Source organism: Citrus sinensis, chromosome 2 (genome assembly GCF_022201045.2).
Source record: "Citrus sinensis cultivar Valencia sweet orange chromosome 2, DVS_A1.0, whole genome shotgun sequence".
In the NCBI taxonomy this organism is placed as follows: domain Eukaryota; kingdom Viridiplantae; phylum Streptophyta; class Magnoliopsida; order Sapindales; family Rutaceae; genus Citrus; species Citrus sinensis.
The window spans coordinates 96709-112944 of NC_068557.1; the positions used below are offsets into that span (position 1 = coordinate 96709).

General features: G+C 36.2%; 2 protein-coding genes across 2 annotated transcripts; one reads left to right on the forward strand and one right to left on the reverse strand.

Annotated features, from left to right (window-relative positions):
- The first annotated feature begins 551 nt into the window (after positions 1-551).
- Positions 552-12275, forward strand: LOC102629053 (hypothetical protein). Its single transcript, XM_006488900.4, has 17 exons — positions 552-904; positions 996-1216; positions 1728-1896; positions 2432-2578; positions 3050-3174; positions 3500-3612; positions 4658-4797; positions 5109-5271; positions 5500-6484; positions 6925-7077; positions 7630-7687; positions 7998-8131; positions 8215-8339; positions 8548-8893; positions 9353-9548; positions 9659-11752; positions 11841-12275. The coding sequence occupies exons 1-17, from the start codon at positions 700-702 to the stop codon at positions 11939-11941; spliced, it is 5475 nt and encodes a 1824-aa protein (XP_006488963.1). The 5' UTR covers positions 552-699; the 3' UTR covers positions 11942-12275.
- Positions 12276-12433: 158 nt separating this feature from the next.
- On the reverse strand, positions 12434-15990 carry LOC102628779 (RGS1-HXK1-interacting protein 1). The gene is made up of 8 exons (XM_006488899.3): positions 15702-15990; positions 15537-15603; positions 15117-15194; positions 14032-14084; positions 13732-13868; positions 13587-13651; positions 12793-12851; positions 12434-12666 (listed from the first exon to the last, which is right to left on the reverse strand). The coding sequence occupies exons 1-8, from the start codon at positions 15882-15884 to the stop codon at positions 12577-12579; spliced, it is 732 nt and encodes a 243-aa protein (XP_006488962.2). The 5' UTR covers positions 15885-15990; the 3' UTR covers positions 12434-12576.
- Positions 15991-16236: the final 246 nt, after the last annotated feature.

Below are 16236 nucleotides of genomic sequence, written 5' to 3' on the forward strand. Positions count from 1 at the left end.
GAATGAAGATATATGTTCATTTTTTTATTTATATATAAAAATATTAATAAAATGATGTTATCGATTATATATATGTAATTTCAATGCATAAAAAAAAAGAAGTTAACAGAAAGTAAATAAATAATTAGAGATATAGTACATGTTAAGTAGGGTTTAATGGCCAAAAATACTTATTAAACCATAAAAGCTTTTTTCATAAATTTTTAATATTATTTTATTGTAATTTGAGTCGAGCTTTTGAGAATTTAATAAACAAATTTTGTCCTTACTTACAAAAGCATACATTTTAAGTTTTCAAGAATAAAAACTGAAATATATATTTTTTAAATATTAAATTATCTAAAATATCATATTTATTACAAAATCATATTTTATCTTCTAATAATACTACTTTAAAAAGGCTTATAAAATAAATTATTTTATAAATTTTTATATAAGTTGTTATTGATAACTCGTCAAGATTTTTTTAATAAAAATTCTATTTATATATAAAAAATTTACTTTTAAAAAATTAATTTGAATAATCTGTATTTAAAAAGTTATGCGTTAACTAATTAATGTGAGGGTTTAAGTTGTCTATGGATATCATGTAAACCCCAGAAGCAGGAACGTTAAATAAATAAATAAATATAAGACTGATCAATGATCAATTCATCATCTTCCCGCCCTGGTTCTGGTTCTGGTTTCTGATAGCTGGAAATGGCAACTCCAACTCGAATCGAAATAGAAGAAGAAATTGAAGGCGGCCGTATCGAAAGCAACGATTTCTTCTTCGATGAAATCGGGGAATCGATTCCAATAATCAGAGATGACGACTCTCAATTCGACCTCCAAAACCCTCCCTCTCTTCCTCTCGCCGTCTCCCAACTCTCTCACCAACTCATCTTCGCCGCCCATTCCTCCGGTTAGTGACACAACGCTTCTCAATTTCGGAATCCTTAATTTATTAATTATTTAAATTAATTAATATTCAGCTGATCAACTGTTTATGTTAGGGTTTTGCGTGGCGAGGACCAACGACGTGATTGATGCGGCAAAAGAGATGAAAGAGAATGGGACACGTTGTTGTGTACAGGAACTGAGCGTTGTTGATGTTCCATTTGAGAATGAGAATGTTGATATTCTTTCTTTGTCCAATGATGAGTCCACCCTTGCCGTTTCACTTTATCAATCCCCACATATTCATTTCTTTTCCGTTCATTCCCTACTCAATAAGGTACCCTTTTTCTTCTTTCTAGGGGTTTAGGGTTTATAAGACTAGCACTACCTTGTGTAGGAAATGTGTCAAGATTATAAGCCATTTTTTTTGTGGCGGTCAATTCAATGCAATCATTTGCTGTTTTGTAGTTACTTTTAATCGTGGGAATGAAATCACTAATTATCAAATAAAAGTAGTCCATCTTTACCATACACATTAGCTGGTTCATTTTGAAATTAAGCAGACGCACAACTATTTCAAACTTATAATGAAGTTAATTGTTAGGAGGGACATCGGGCTGCAAGTGACATTAGTTGAGATGTGAAAAAGAACAAAAGTTGTGATATTTCCAGCCCTTCATGAAAGTTGTCTTTTCTTAATTTTAACCACCAGAATTCTGTTTCTTGGAGAGAAAGTGAATGTGGATTATTATACCATTTGATTGGATTTATGTTCAAATTTTTGTTGCTTGAGACTTGCTCATGAATTGTCAGTTTGTCTCATTTTTGGTTGTAATGTTGTTGTGCAGGAAATTAAACCATCTTTCTCCTGTTCTCTCAATGGGTCAACCTATGTTAAGGACATACGATGGAGAAAGAAGCCGGAAAATTCATTTCTTGCTCTTTCAAATGTTGGTAGACTATATCGTGGAGGTGTTAATGGCCCTCTTGAAGATGTGATGGACAATGTTGATGCTGGTATGTATTTTTTACTTGCCTTATCTATGATATGCGGATATCTTTACTTGTTAATTGTTAGTTTGTTGGACTCTTGGTGATATAATGCTTTGATGCTTCTATCCTCGTGTTTGTTGGAAATCAAGCTATAAATTTACACCATCTTTGACCGGTTATATACTCAATCAATCGAGGAAACATGTTGCAATGTAATATACAGCTGAAAAGCCATTTATAGCAAGTAATATAAGTAATTATTTTTGTTCAAAATTCTTATCTTCTGACAAAAGTAGGCTATATTATTTTCTTCTTCACAATTCAGCCTTCGGACTTACTTTTATAGAGGTTCTGGGCTTCAAAGCTCTTTGAAATGTTCTTCACTTATTTCAGCTTTAAAAACAAAATAAAAATTGGGAAGCGTGCTTCTTGGTTTTAGTTGATATTTTGCCATTGAGCATGTGTTCTGCATGTTTTAAGAAAGAGAGTTGAATTTCACTTGTGATACTTTCTGGTAATAGGTTTAATTCTTTCTTGTTTTGGCTTTTCTCTGTCATAGTTGAATGGAGTGTGAAGGGAAAATTTGTTGCTGTGGCAAAAAAGAATGTTCTTAGCATCCTGACATCTAAACTCAAGGAAAGGTTGCCCATATCACTTTCATTCAAGTCCTGGGTTGGTGATTGTGATGTAAATTGCAGTGTGAAAGGTAACACTAAAACTTTGGTGTGTTATGCTTTTATTTTTATTTGTTTATTTATGAGAAACGCACCTCTGAGTTCTTGCTTTCACTAGAATCAAAACACCCAAGGAGTTCTCTTTCATACATGGATTGATTTTCCATATGCTTATTTATTAGAAGTTGTGTTTGTTTATTATTTGAATGCTATATAAGTAAATACTAGAGTTAATCTGCGAATTTTTTAGTATGTAAGCTATATTAGGGTTTCTTATGGATGGTGAATAAGATAAAAGAGTGGGGAAAGGGGTTGATGGGCTATATTATATACAAACTTCCAAAATTTTAAATGATAGATAAACTTTGCCAAGTGCAATTAATGTTGTTATTCTTGAGTGGATGTCTTTTTCCCTGAAATAACTCTGTTAATTATTTTTTCTAGCTAAAATTTCTGCAATATCAATTTTTGAAACTGAAATATTTATTGAATAATTGCATCAGTGGATTCTATCAGGTGGGTACGGCGTGATTGCATTATCATAGGATGCTTTCAATTGACTGAGGATGGAAAGGAGGAAAATTACCTCGTCCAAGTGATCCAAAGTAAAGATGGAAAAATTACTGACGTTAGTTACTAATCCCTTTTTTTTCCCCAAATTCCTAAAGAATTGCATTTGAAACTTGAATTAGTTTATCTTATTACTGTTTTTATCATAGAATAAGAGGTTGGAAATGACAAGTTTTGAGATATGATTTATACTATCCTTTTGGTTAAAATAATTTTTTTATTTTTCTATTTGTGATAAGCTATTGAGGTTTTCAATTCATGGAAGTTTGTAGAGTGTAAACAATGGTAATAAATAACCACAGTAGAAGCAAGAGAAATGACTAATACAATCGGTTTTCTTATTGATATTACCACATGTTGATTGCATGATATACTTCTTGCAGGCTTCTTCAGAGCCAGTTGTTCTATCCTTCAGTGATGTATTTTCAGATGTCATTGATGACATCCTTCCGTCTGGAACTGGGCCTTATTTGTTTTTGACTTACGTTGAACGGTGGTACGCTGATTTGAACTTCATATCTGTGAAGTTTCCTTTCTTGTTTCTCTCTGCTTCAGAAATGTTACTTTTTTCATCTTTACCATTCATGAATATTGAACTTATTTCAGTCCCTTTTCTAGACTAAAGTACTTTTCTTTTCTTTTTTCCTTAAAAATATAATATCAAAGCATGCTTGAATTTTAACTCATAAATTATTTATACTATGCATGCAAGTTAGTGCGGTTTCAGCTTGAGGTCTAACACATGTTTTGCCAAGGAAAAAAAAAACATTTATGCTTAGTGGACAAAGAATTTAAGAGTATTTGGACTCAATCCCTGTTCTGTAATTCTGTAAGGTGTGTGCTTTGCTGCAAAAACAGTCATTTTTTAAATGGAAAAACTGTAGTTCCTATTTTCTAGTTAGTGACATTTATTTATGAATCTACAGCATTTAGACATTGGAGATATCCGTCTTGAGTTAATAAACAATTATCTTTTTTGGGAAAAATGTGCAAATTCATTGCCTAAAACTAAAAATTGACATGCCATGGAAGAAGAGATTTCTGCCCAAAAGTTAAAACATAAGAGGGAAAGTCCGTTCAAGTCTTTCAAAACTAGAAGCCACTGCACTTATATAATATTTAATAAATTGTGTGCATTATTAATGTTTTCAGATTGAAAGTATATTTTCTCTTTGCTACTAATTCTAACTTGTAATCTGACAGGATCCTTTTTGCTTGTTTTCAGATATTCACTATGATTGGACATTTAAATTATTTTGCTCATCTTTGATCCTTTTCTTTCAGTTATTAATTTCTCTAGAGTAGTGCATTGTGACTTAAGTAGGTCAGAATTTTTAAATGGCTTAGAATTTTATATGACTCGCTATCTATTTGACTGTTACTATTTTTGTATATTTGCTCTGGGACGGTGGTCTTGTACCATATGCCTCTTTTAGGGATAACCGTCAAAATATTTCCTTATAAAGTTTCTATAACGTATCTGTTTAGTTTTGCATACAGTAGCAGTTCTAAATTAAAATCTGTTTTTTCTTTAATTTCAGGGGGCTTGCAATTTCTGCAAACAGGAAGAATATAGATGACCATGTTGTGTTGCTCAGATGGTCACTAGATGATGAAAAGAATGACATCGCAGTTGTTGATATAAATCGAGATAAGTGGATCCCAAGGATTAAGCTTCAAGGTGGTTAAACATGCATTTCAGACTTAATACGAACAGCAATAAAGTTCTTTATTTTTTTCATTAAAATATTCTTTTTAGAGAAGGGATCAAGGGGCTATAACAATCAATTTGCATTGTTTATTATTGTCTACTTGAAGATTCCACAGATGGAGTGTACAGCTTGAATTTGATATACATTATTTCAATGATTGCTTTTTGATTATTTATTAACTAATAGTAATTACATTGTTTCTGTTTAGTTAATTTATGCTAATTGTGGATTTTCTGTATTCTAATGTGATACTCATTTGCTTAAATGGACCTTGTTTCAGATAATGGTAATGATAATTTGATCATGGGACTTTGCATTGATAAAGTTTCACTCTGTGGAAAAGTCAAAGTCCAACTTGGAGTTGAAGAAAAAGAACTTTCACCATATTTTATTCTTATGTGTCTTACTCTGGATGGAAAGCTTAATATGTTCCATGTTGCCAGGTAGATCTCAATTATTTTATTCTTGATTGTGCCTTGCATTGAATCATCTTGTGATCATTGCTGCTCTAGTACACATCTTTAGTCAGGGCGAAGCAGCATGACATTATTTACCTTGCAATGGTGTATTTATCTATGAGGCAGCATGACATTATGTACCTTGCAATGGTGTATTTATCTATGAGGCAAGGACTTAGACTAAAATAGGCATTGACTTAAAGTTAACCATAGTGTTTCAGGACCATCGTGTTCACCTGATGTTGATTTTACCCTTTCTGATGCGGAAGATGATGTGCCTGCTGTGGTTCCTGTCGATAGTAATCTGCCTAGAGTTTATTCTGGATCAGGGTTACAAAAGATAGAACCGGTAGCTTCCAGTTTTAAGTCGCAGGGTGTGAAGTTAAAGGAACTTGACACAGATGATACTTGTGGTGTTACCGCCAAAAGCAACCTAAAGGGTTTTGACAAGTATGAGAGTTCAACATCCATATCCATCTCTAACAGTCAGGAATTGGAAAATAAAGACCGTCAACAAATACAGAATTCTCTACAGAAAAGCACAAATTTGGTACAGTCACCTCCTAAGGCATCGCTCCCTGAGGTGACTAGTTTTGGGGTAAGGGATTCCAGCAAGACAGGAACACAAGATACTGGTGGATTTGGATTGGGAAGTACTGGATTTGTTGGAAAATTTCCAACTGATACCCCAAGCTTGTCAAGTCATAAAGATCTATTGAAAAGCTTAGAGTTTGGTAAGGAAGCACAAGGAAATTTTGGATCAGCTGGCCTACAGAGTTTGTCTTCTCAGTCACAGTCATGTGGAAATTTCATATCATCGGAGGACTCCCGTGTCAAATTACCAGTTTTACCCTCTAGTCATAGTCATGAAAAAACATATGAAAATTCTAGTTTAGGGGCTCCAAATGTTTCTGGTAGCTTTGTTGGAAAACCTTTATCCTCTAAAGATGCAACTGGCAGTTTAACCCCAGTCTTTTCTGCTAAACCAGTCCATGGCGATGGTGACAGAGCTTCAACAGGGGCGGGGAAAATTGAATCATTGCCGTCCGTTCGCAGCTCACAATTTTCATTGCCACAAAATTTTGCATCAGGAAAGTCTCACAACCAGAAGCTTTATCCTTCCAAGGATGACTACAAAACAGCCACGCTTTCAGGATTGCCAAATTCAGAACCAAACTTGTCAAAGCAATCTGGCAATGTAATGAATGTCTTATTATCTCTGTTTATTACCTTGCACATATCGATTCTTGGATAATATTTTTTGAAATTTGTTTGATAAATTGCTGTGCAAACGTATTCTAGTATTAAAATCTTTACGTCATGCATAAATTTTCACAATTATCATGTTATTGGCAAAGACCCGCTATGTAAGTTTTGAGTGTTGAAAGAAGGAAAAAGGTTTATACTCTATCACTCTTTTTTTCTCATGATTCTTTTTATCCTTGTTTGTCACATGTTCATGCTTTCCTGATGCTTCTTGCTATTGTTGTCATGTCTATCTCTGCACATGTTTGTGTATTGTGCATCTATCTCACTCTCTCTGCCTGGTATTCATTGGGGTGTGGAATTTATATATTCCTTTCAACAGATGTTTTCTCTTTTTTAATGCCTCTTAGTATCTGCTTTTCCCATTGACAGATTAAAGAAATGACCAAGGAATTGGATATGCTTCTGCAGTCAATAGAAGAGACAGGAGGCTTTAGGGATGCCTGCACTGTTTTCCAGAGACAAAAAGTTGAAGAACTGGAGGAGGGCATAGGCTCTCTTTCTGAGAAATGCGGAATGTGGCGGGTAACTATTCATTCTTACATTTATTTCATACATGTGTATGCTTGTGAGTACATGGACATCTAATTCACCTGAGTATTTCTTTCTTTTTACTTCTACAATAATTTCTTTGTTGTTTATCAAAACAAAAATTCTGAATGCACACGGGCAGCACATTTACATGTTTATACTTATCCAGCCTGTATTTCTTTACATGCAATCATGGGCACTCACATGCATAATCTTGTGTAGATTCTTTCCTTACATGTAAGGAGCCACCTGTTGCCTGAACAGAGAAAGATACAAAATCATTGTGCAAAACAAAATTTTTAACTTGAGGGTGTGAATTTTGCCAATTCTGTAGCATTGCTTTCCTCCCATCACTGTGTGTTGCTTCTTGTATTGATGATGCGGCATCTAGGACTAGGATGCTTTTCAAGTCTTGAGTACTACAGTATATATATCCTAATCATTTTCAAATGTTAGCTATTTGGAAGCACATGCATGATTGTCATTAACGTACTTTGCACACTGGTATTTCTTAGACTGTATCTTGGCTGTCTTTGGTGTTTGTAGAGCATTATGGATGAGCGGCTTCAAGAGATCCAGAATCTTTTTGATAAAACTGTTCAAGGTACGTTTGATCTGTACCATGCCATTTGACATGCAGCGACATTGTGGCGGAGATTATTAACATTTAACAACATGTCAAATGGAATTAATATAACTTTCAACTGTTTTTAATAGCATTAATTAAAGTTTGAAAAATCTATCACCTTTGACACTCATATACTTCAGCGCTTTGTAGGTGAAGAATTGTTGTCTCAAAATATTATAGGATTATCTTTTGTTGTTTATTTGAAGTAACTTTAGATTATGTTGATATTGATTTTGAGAGTGATAAATAAAAGCTAGCAATTAGATAATCATAAACTGGCTTTCAGTTTTGGCTAGGAAAATATACACGGAAGGCATTGTTAAGCAGGCTTCTGACAGTCGATATTGGGATTTATGGAATCGCCAGAAGTTGAGTCCTGAACTTGAGCTGAAGCGGGGCCATATTCTAAGTATAAATCAGGTACATTATCTTGTAATCAGTTACACCTGTGATAGACATATGAAGCTTGAAATTTTACTAGTCGCTGTAACCCTCTCTTCCAGGATTTGATCAATCAGTTAATTGAATTAGAGAGGCATTTCAATAGCCTTGAACTCAATAAATTTGGTGAGAATGATGGAGTACATGGATGTCAGAGACGTCCTCAGAGCAGATTTGGGACATCAAGGTACAATTATTAAAGATAAATCTCTATGCCACTTTAATACAATGTGCTTTCAATCCACTGGGAACAAAAAAGTTTCAGGAATTGGTTGTTACCATATTTAATACTTGAAATTCATTTGAAGTAGATGAAAGAAGTAATTGATTGGAGCTTTATGACTTTGGCTTCTCATGATATTCTTCTCTAGCTGAATTTACCATTCTTTTTGCAGACACATTCAATCACTGCATAGTTTGCATACCACAATGAGTTCACAAATAGCAGCCGCAGAGCAGCTTTCTGATCGCCTTTCTAAACAAATGGCATTGCTGAGTATAGAGTCACCTGTAAAACAACAAAATGTAAAGAAGGAGCTGTTTGAAACACTTGGAATCCCTTATGATGCCTCTTTCAGCTCTCCAGATGTGACAAAAGTTATGGATCAGTCTTCAATAAAGAAACTAATACATTCTTCTGGTTCTGCTGCTGCTAACGATCAGTCAAGGAGACGTCAATCAAGTGCTATGAAGAGTTATGATCCAGAAACTGCGAGGAGGAGGAGAGACTCTCTGGACAGAGTAAGTCTTTGTATATTTTACCCTTTCGTATATTGCATTTTGCATGTGTATTATCACACCTGTCTTGAGTTCATGTTCACTTTGACAGTAACAAGTCTACCAAAGGTACTATAAGTTCTCCAACCTGAATTTTCTAAACCATTGGAAGATGGATTCATCCAACTTAGTTTTCCCACTAGGTACCATAATGCCATCTATCTTATTCAAAATATGCATTTGAATTAGTACTCCGTTTTCCCCCACTCTTTTATACTCTCTTCCCCCTCCATCCCTTCATTTAAGCCAAGGAGTGCATTTTCAGTTATTTGAGTTAGACAAAGTAATTGTATACCTTGAATTATAGGCATATTCAATATACATATACAAGTTTTACTTGGATTATTTAACAAGAAATCTTTTCTTTTCACACAATGATGTTGATGAATTATGTATATATTTGCTCTAATTACCTTGTGGCAGAGCTGGGCTAGTTTTGAGCCTCCAAAAACAACTGTGAAGAGGATGCTTTTGCAAGATCATCAGAAGTGTAGTCAAGTGAAATCATCGTTGAAGGATAAGCAACAGATAAGCCCTCACATGTTGGAGGGAGCAGCAATTGTTCGCCCAAAGGATCGGACAACCCCATCAACATCCTGGAATCCATTACGAATCAAAGGTTAGCCTGGACCCATTTTAGACTATTTTTATACGTGTGCATATACATATGTATTCAGTTACCAGATCAGTGATTATTTTTCATTTTTATATATACGTTATCTTCATCAGGCCTACAGGATGCTTCCCTAAAACAGACTTCTGAAAGCCAATCAACTTTGTTCAAATGGGCCGGTGATCCTACAGGACCATCACAAATGACAGGGCTCAAGTCTCCTGTGTTCCAAAGTAATATTGCTTCCACGCGATCATCTCTTTCAGCTACCCAATTGTCTCCTATGGGATGGCAAAATCATGCTAGGAACACTGGCGATGTAACTGCAGAAAAACTAAGCAGTGGGGTTTATTTTGATGTGAAGTCTAATTCCACGTTGACCAATGAGACCAAGTCTACCATGCAATCTGAATCGAACATATTTCAAAAACCAACAATTTCTACAATGTCACCCACATTGACACCATCTCTGCTGAAAAATCCCAGTGAAATGCCAATTTCAAATGGTAAAGGGACTGTACCAGAAAGTTCAACAATTGGAAGTGAGAAGCATGGGGCAGCAACTACAAAAACCTTGTTTGTTGAATCTGGTAAAAATCGTGATGCTCAAGTGTCAACCCCAGCTGCTGTCCCCACATCTTCTGCCTTTCCTGGAATAGTTCCAATTTTTGATGCTGCGAACAAAAGCCAGCCTGGTGGGAAATCATTCACACCTTCTACATTCTCATTGTCCCTTTCTGCTTCATCATCTCCAATGGTTAGTTCTTTATCAACTCCGATGTTTTCATTTTCAACTTCATCTTCAGCTACCTCATCATCCACAGCATCATTTGGTGGATCTTCAAGTAGTTCTAAAACCACTATAGATACTAAGGAAACAGTTTCCTCAACATCAGTGTCCTCAACTTCTCCCTTGCCAATTGTTTCTTCATCTCCACCATCAGCTTCTTTGCCTACAACTTCTTCCTCACCAATTGTTTCCTCGTATTCGCTGTCAGCTACTTCATCTACTACTTTTCCCTCTTCTAGTTCTGCCACGCTTCAGGCTCCTAAAACACCAATTTCCTCATCTACTCCTTCTGTGAACTCAATTCCAGAGTCTAAAACAGAGCTCCAACTTTCTACAGATAAAGCTGAGTCAAAACCAGATGTCAGTGTGGTGCAGCTCACTTCTCCTGTGTTCGAATCCAGTTCAAAGCTTGAACCTTTGAGGTCATCTGTCTCTGCAGGAGGAATTTCAAGTGGATTGGCATCTGGAAGCCCGGCTAATTTCACAAGCATAGCAAGCTCTGTTTCCAATATGGCATTGAATTCTCAACCAGAACACTCTTCTATTGCCGATACGCTGTTATCAACACAGGTCTCGACTTCTGCTAGTACCACAGGTGGAAAGAATGATAGTTGGGACATTGCAGTTACTCAGGAGGATGAAATGGAAGAGGAAGCTCCTGAGACAAGCCAGGCTACTGAACTTAGCTTGGGAAGCCTTGGCAGTTTTGGAATTGGCTCAACTCCAAACCGGACTGCTCCTAAACTAAACCCATTTGGCAGTCCTTTTGGTAATGCTACAACAAGTCCGACAAGCTCTCCCTTCACTATGACGGTTCCAAGTGGACAGCTGTTCCGGCCTGCATCTTTTACTGTCCAATCTCCAGAGTCTTCCCAACCGTCTCAGCCAGCAACTTTTAGTGCATTCTCTGGTTTTGGTACTGGAGCAACTGCACAAGCTCCTACTCAAACTGGGTTTGGTCAGCCAGCGCAGGTTGGTCAGGGGCAGCAAGCATTGGGATCTGTCCTTGGTTCTTTTGGGCAGTCAAGACAACTTGGTGCTTCTCTTCCAGGAGCAGGCTTTGCTTCTGCCAGTGGTTTTGGTGGTGGCTTTGCTCCTGCTAGCTCCACTAGTAGTTTTCCAAGTGCTGCAACTGGAGGTGGATTTGCTGGCATTGGTTCTACCACTGGGGGTTTTGCTGGTTTGGCCTCAGGTGGTGGAGGGTTTGGTGCTGCAGCTTCAGGTGGTGGTGGATTTGTTGGTTTGGCTTCAGGAGGATTTGGAGGTGCAGCTTCGGGTAGTGGTGGATCTGCCAGTTCGGCTTCAGGAGGATTTGGAGGTGCAGCTTCAGTTGCTGGTGGATTTTCCACTGTGGTTTCAGCAGGCGGAGGGTTTGGTGGTTTTGCTACCCCAGGTGGTGGTGGTGGATTTGCTGCTGCCGGTAGTATTTGTTATATATAATCTTGTCTCTGGTTTAAATCTTCTGACGTTTGTATCTTTTGCTGAAGTTGTCTTACAAATCTGTACAGGTGGTGGATTTGGAGCCTTCAGTGGCCAAGGGTCAGGTTTTGGTCGTGGTGCTGGAGGAAGTGGAAAACCTCCAGAACTCTTTACTCAGATGAGGAAATAGACTTGATTCGTATTTTAGCAGGAGCTCAGTCAGAGCTCTCGTTTCTTTCACTCAAGTACTAAATTCTAGTGTCGATTAAAAACGCAAGTAATCACTACAAATGCAAAGCGAGCTCATGTTTAGAAGCCTCGTGTAAAAGAAAGGGAACGCATCTCCGATGAAAAAAAAAATGCTTAATGTTGGTAGCTTCTTCAAAACTGGTTTTGTTTTTCATTTTTAACTTTCAACGGGCGCTTGTATTAGATTTTTTCACCTTGATTACGATAAAAAATTTGAAAACCAAGTCAGAATGCTCTGTAAGTTATGAAAAATGAGATCCGAAGCGTTTGGGCCATATACAATGTAGTTTCTGATTCTCAAAAGACTGAAAACGCCTAGAAGTGTTCAGTTTGAAGATAAATATGTCCTTTGTCGATCAATGAATTGCACCCATGTTAACTTCACCTGAATGCCGAACCTGCGTACAGCCATCGTATAATGCTTGAAGAGGAATTAAAGAAGTTATTTGTTCATAACTTTAAAAATCAGAAATAAATATTTAGCATTTTCTTTTATTTCAATTTTCAGCACTTGCAAAGAGCGGAAGAGTATTGTGACAAAATAGGCAGCAACTAAACAGAATCTCTTTTATGTAACTAAACAGAAACTCCTAACTCGGATATCTTCATTATCTGTTTATCCATCATAGCCCTTTGCCGCTTCAAAAGTGATGCCATTGAAGCAACCTAGTTATAACATGAGATAGAACAAGAGCAGGTACATCTTTAGAGAAGTTATCAACCAACAGTCAATGTATAACAGATGTTCATGTATGTCTATACATGGATAAATGAAGAGGATATTGGACTTGCCTCAGCTCGAAGTTTCAACGCCTCCCTGCCTGGGATTTCTCTCAAGCCCTCCATTAAATCTACAAAAATTGTAAAACAAAGAGGGCATATTATTATATTGTCATTAGAAAAGTCATTACATCTAAAGTCAACACCCATGCAATTTCTTAAATGCACCACAAGGGGTGTGAATAAACCAAATCATATTTGCATACCAAGATCAGGATGATTAAGAAAGGGGACAACAATATCAAGCTAAAGCTTCAGTTTCAAAATTCCAATTTGAGCTTCATTTGATTACATGTCAACAAAGCAAATTATATTAACCTCTAACCTTAAATTGGGAACAAACTGTACTAAATAACTAAAAATTAATGTTCTATAACACACTAAGGAGCAACCAAGTTAGTTAGAACACAATAACAGAGCTTCAAATAGAACTCGAGCTCGATTCATTGATGAGTGAATTCAGCCATGCTGAGCATAAAAAATTCAATAAAATCTCAGTTTAAATACTAACGTAGCAAAAAAAAAGCAGAAGTACATCATATCTTAATTCTTAAGCCATAGTTGGTAAGTAAACAACAATATTGCATACAGTTGCAAGGTCATCTTTCATGTCCTTTCAGCTTAGCTGAAATCCAAAATCAAGTGGCTGCCATGGAAAAGGGAAGACCCTTTTCTATCACAAATGAGAATTGTAAGGAATATCTTATCCTGCATGTTAAAATTATCAACCATATCTGAAAGGTTCCCAACAACAGTCTTCCCAACAACTATCATAATAGAGGAAAAGAAAATGCAACCAACAATACCTGCAGCTTGGGTTTCAACCTTATAAACTTGCTTTGCAAGACGCTGAACTTGATTTCCAGCATTCCTACAGATATAACATGGAGTGATCAAAGATTGTGTTAACGAAAATTTAGCAACAAAGAGGCATAAAGCAAATCACTTTACTTGAGCTCAGTTTCTCCACGTATCATTTCCTTTTCAGCAAGGGCTGCCCTTTCAAGTAGTTTTTTGCTCTCTTTCTTCATTAGCTCACCAGAAAGGTTCAGCTCATTTACATTTTTCTCAGCTCTAACAAACATTGCCTGTGTATATATTCGAACAATTACTGAATCACACAAAATTTTGCACCTGAGAGTTTACCTCAGTTGAAATGAACATGTTAAAAAAGAATTTTATGCAACTGTTACTTCTCTTAGTGGGTTGATAGGGTAAAAATAGCATCTATAAATTAGAAGAGGTACATGCCTCCTCACTTCGAAGTCGACCAAAGGTATGACGAAACAAAAACCTTCTAGGCCCTGCAGTGAAATCCTCGGGGAATCAAATCTTATAGGATTTGGAATGTCACATAACGATACATTTAATGCAGTCAAGAAGTATAAAATGCAAGAAAAAAGTGTGCAAAGATGGCCAGGGCAGAACGCGTCCAAGGGGTTCCATATTCAAAAATACGCAAGAGAGGCTTATTTAAATGGTTGAAACCTAAGAGTGGATATATCTCACTACCAACACCAGTGATAGGAAAGCTGAACGTATTCATCTTTGGACTTCAACACTGTACAGTCATACAATATGGTTGAAATTATCAAATTAAACTGAAGTCAAGAGTAACAACCTGCGGTCCATTGATGACCAACATTAAGCCTGATTAACATTTGCAACCATTCCCCTTCTGGTGTTCTGATGACCACAGTCATAACATGACCCACTAAGTCCTCCAAAGGCCTTTTTGGCTTTTCAAAATGGAACTTAGGCAAGTGACCATGCTTAACAGGTAATTGGCAGTAAATAATCCCTGCTTTCTTTAATTGATGACTGGTAGCCATATCCTCATTAGTCATGTCCATGGCTCTAATTTGTAGTCGTGAACATAATGCATGACAGTTGCATATGCATGTCTAGGTTTCCAAGTTAACCCTTCATGAAATATTTCTAATGCTGGGTTCACACTTCCTAATAATTAGTGAAACCTAGCACTGTCCCATCCAAATCTATGCTGGGGTTCCCCTGACATGCAAAGTGGAATTCTTCAGAGCCTTAACCACTAGTTCTATACTTGCGGCTATCTACTTGTCATCTATCATTATAAAAGTTGATTGGTTATAAACTGTATAATGGAAATATATTTATGTTTGTGTTGACAACAAAAACCACATTAGTATATTAGCTCATACTTTATACAAAAGAGACAAGAATCACCAGTTGGTCCCTTGAGAATGCCTACAAGTTCTAAAACTCGCGTTTGTAGTGTAGATACCCTGTAGTAACATCCGAACATCATCCGCACATGCTAAGATGTAACTGGATAAGGAGGAAAGATTAACTCATACCTCGCATAAAAAGGAGACCAGCCGTAAGAGCAACCCCTGTTGCAGCAGCAGGGTGTTCCCTGGCACTCACCAACTCATCTGCAAAAACAATTACAGATATTGAAAACAATGGAAACTAATTTATTGGTAAGAAACAATCATCAATCTCAATTAAAAAATATTCCCAAATTCTCTTTTTACCTAGCAGGCTAATATTCCAAATTGAAGATCTATAGTTAGCCATGTTCTCGATAAGTTATTTGGCAAATTGAACAATGTGATTATAAAAAAGCTTTCTCCTTTAGTATGATAAGATTCAAAAGAACATAAATTTATTGAGAGAAAAAGGAAAACCGATTAGCGAGTGTAGCCCATGTCCAAATGCAAAAAATGTTATAAAAAAAAACTAAAATCTTACGGAAGAAAATGAGAAGAAGTGACCTTTAACTTTGCTGAAGAAAGCATCTTCATAAGTTTGGTACTGTGACACGCCATGCAGAACAAAATCCTGCCACAATAACATTGAAAGAACCAAAAAAGAGTGGGAAAAAATTAAATAGACAAGAATCAAAAGAAAAATGGAAGAGACCAAACCAAACCAAAAACCTGGAGGGTTTGAAGATAGGTGGAAGAGTTGTGTTGGAAAGAACGAGCTGAGCGAATGGCAGAGTCTTTGGATTGAATCACAGAGCGTTGAAGATCCTCTACCCATTCTTTTGCGTCTTTAGTTCTGGTTGTTATCGCCGGAGCTGCTGCCACAGTCGGCGTTGATTCCCCTTGTTCGCTCATTTTCTTTCCTTATTAGTATTCTCGTTGTGGACTCTTCGGACTTTGCCCAACCCAACTTCACGCACGGACACGTTGTTTTTTTATTTGTTATTTGTTTTCCGTTTAGTTTTTGCTTTCTTTGAGTTATTTCTTCATTTTTTTTTAATTATTATTATGATTGTGATAATACTTTTAAGAGTACCACATTTCTCAGTCGAGATATCATTAAATAATTAAATTTTATTGATTTATTAACTGTTTAATGATGTTTAAGTATAAAAAAATAATAATAACAATGACGACGACCACAACTATTATTATTATTGATAAAATTATTATTATTATTATTACTAATTTTATTAACATTAATTAA

What these genes read in the sequence shown, in the direction of transcription:
- LOC102629053 (XM_006488900.4), top strand. Translation starts at nt 700, where the DNA reads ATGGCAACTCCAACTCGAATCGAAATAGAAGAAGAAATTGAAGGCGGC. An exon ending in GGAGAGACTCTCTGGACAGA is followed by an intron (nt 8,894 to 9,352) that starts GTAAGTCTTTGT and finishes ACCTTGTGGCAG; the next exon opens with AGCTGGGCTAGTTTTGAGCC. An exon ending in GAATCCATTACGAATCAAAG is followed by an intron (nt 9,549 to 9,658) that starts GTTAGCCTGGAC and finishes TATCTTCATCAG; the next exon opens with GCCTACAGGATGCTTCCCTA.
- LOC102628779 (XM_006488899.3), bottom strand. Translation starts at nt 15,884, where the DNA reads ATGAGCGAACAAGGGGAATCAACGCCGACTGTGGCAGCAGCTCCGGCG. An exon ending in GTCGACTTCGAAGTGAGGAG is followed by an intron (nt 13,869 to 14,031) that starts GCATGTACCTCT and finishes ATATATACACAG; the next exon opens with GCAATGTTTGTTAGAGCTGA. An exon ending in GGTTGAAACCCAAGCTGCAG is followed by an intron (nt 12,852 to 13,586) that starts GTATTGTTGGTT and finishes CAATTTTTGTAG; the next exon opens with ATTTAATGGAGGGCTTGAGA.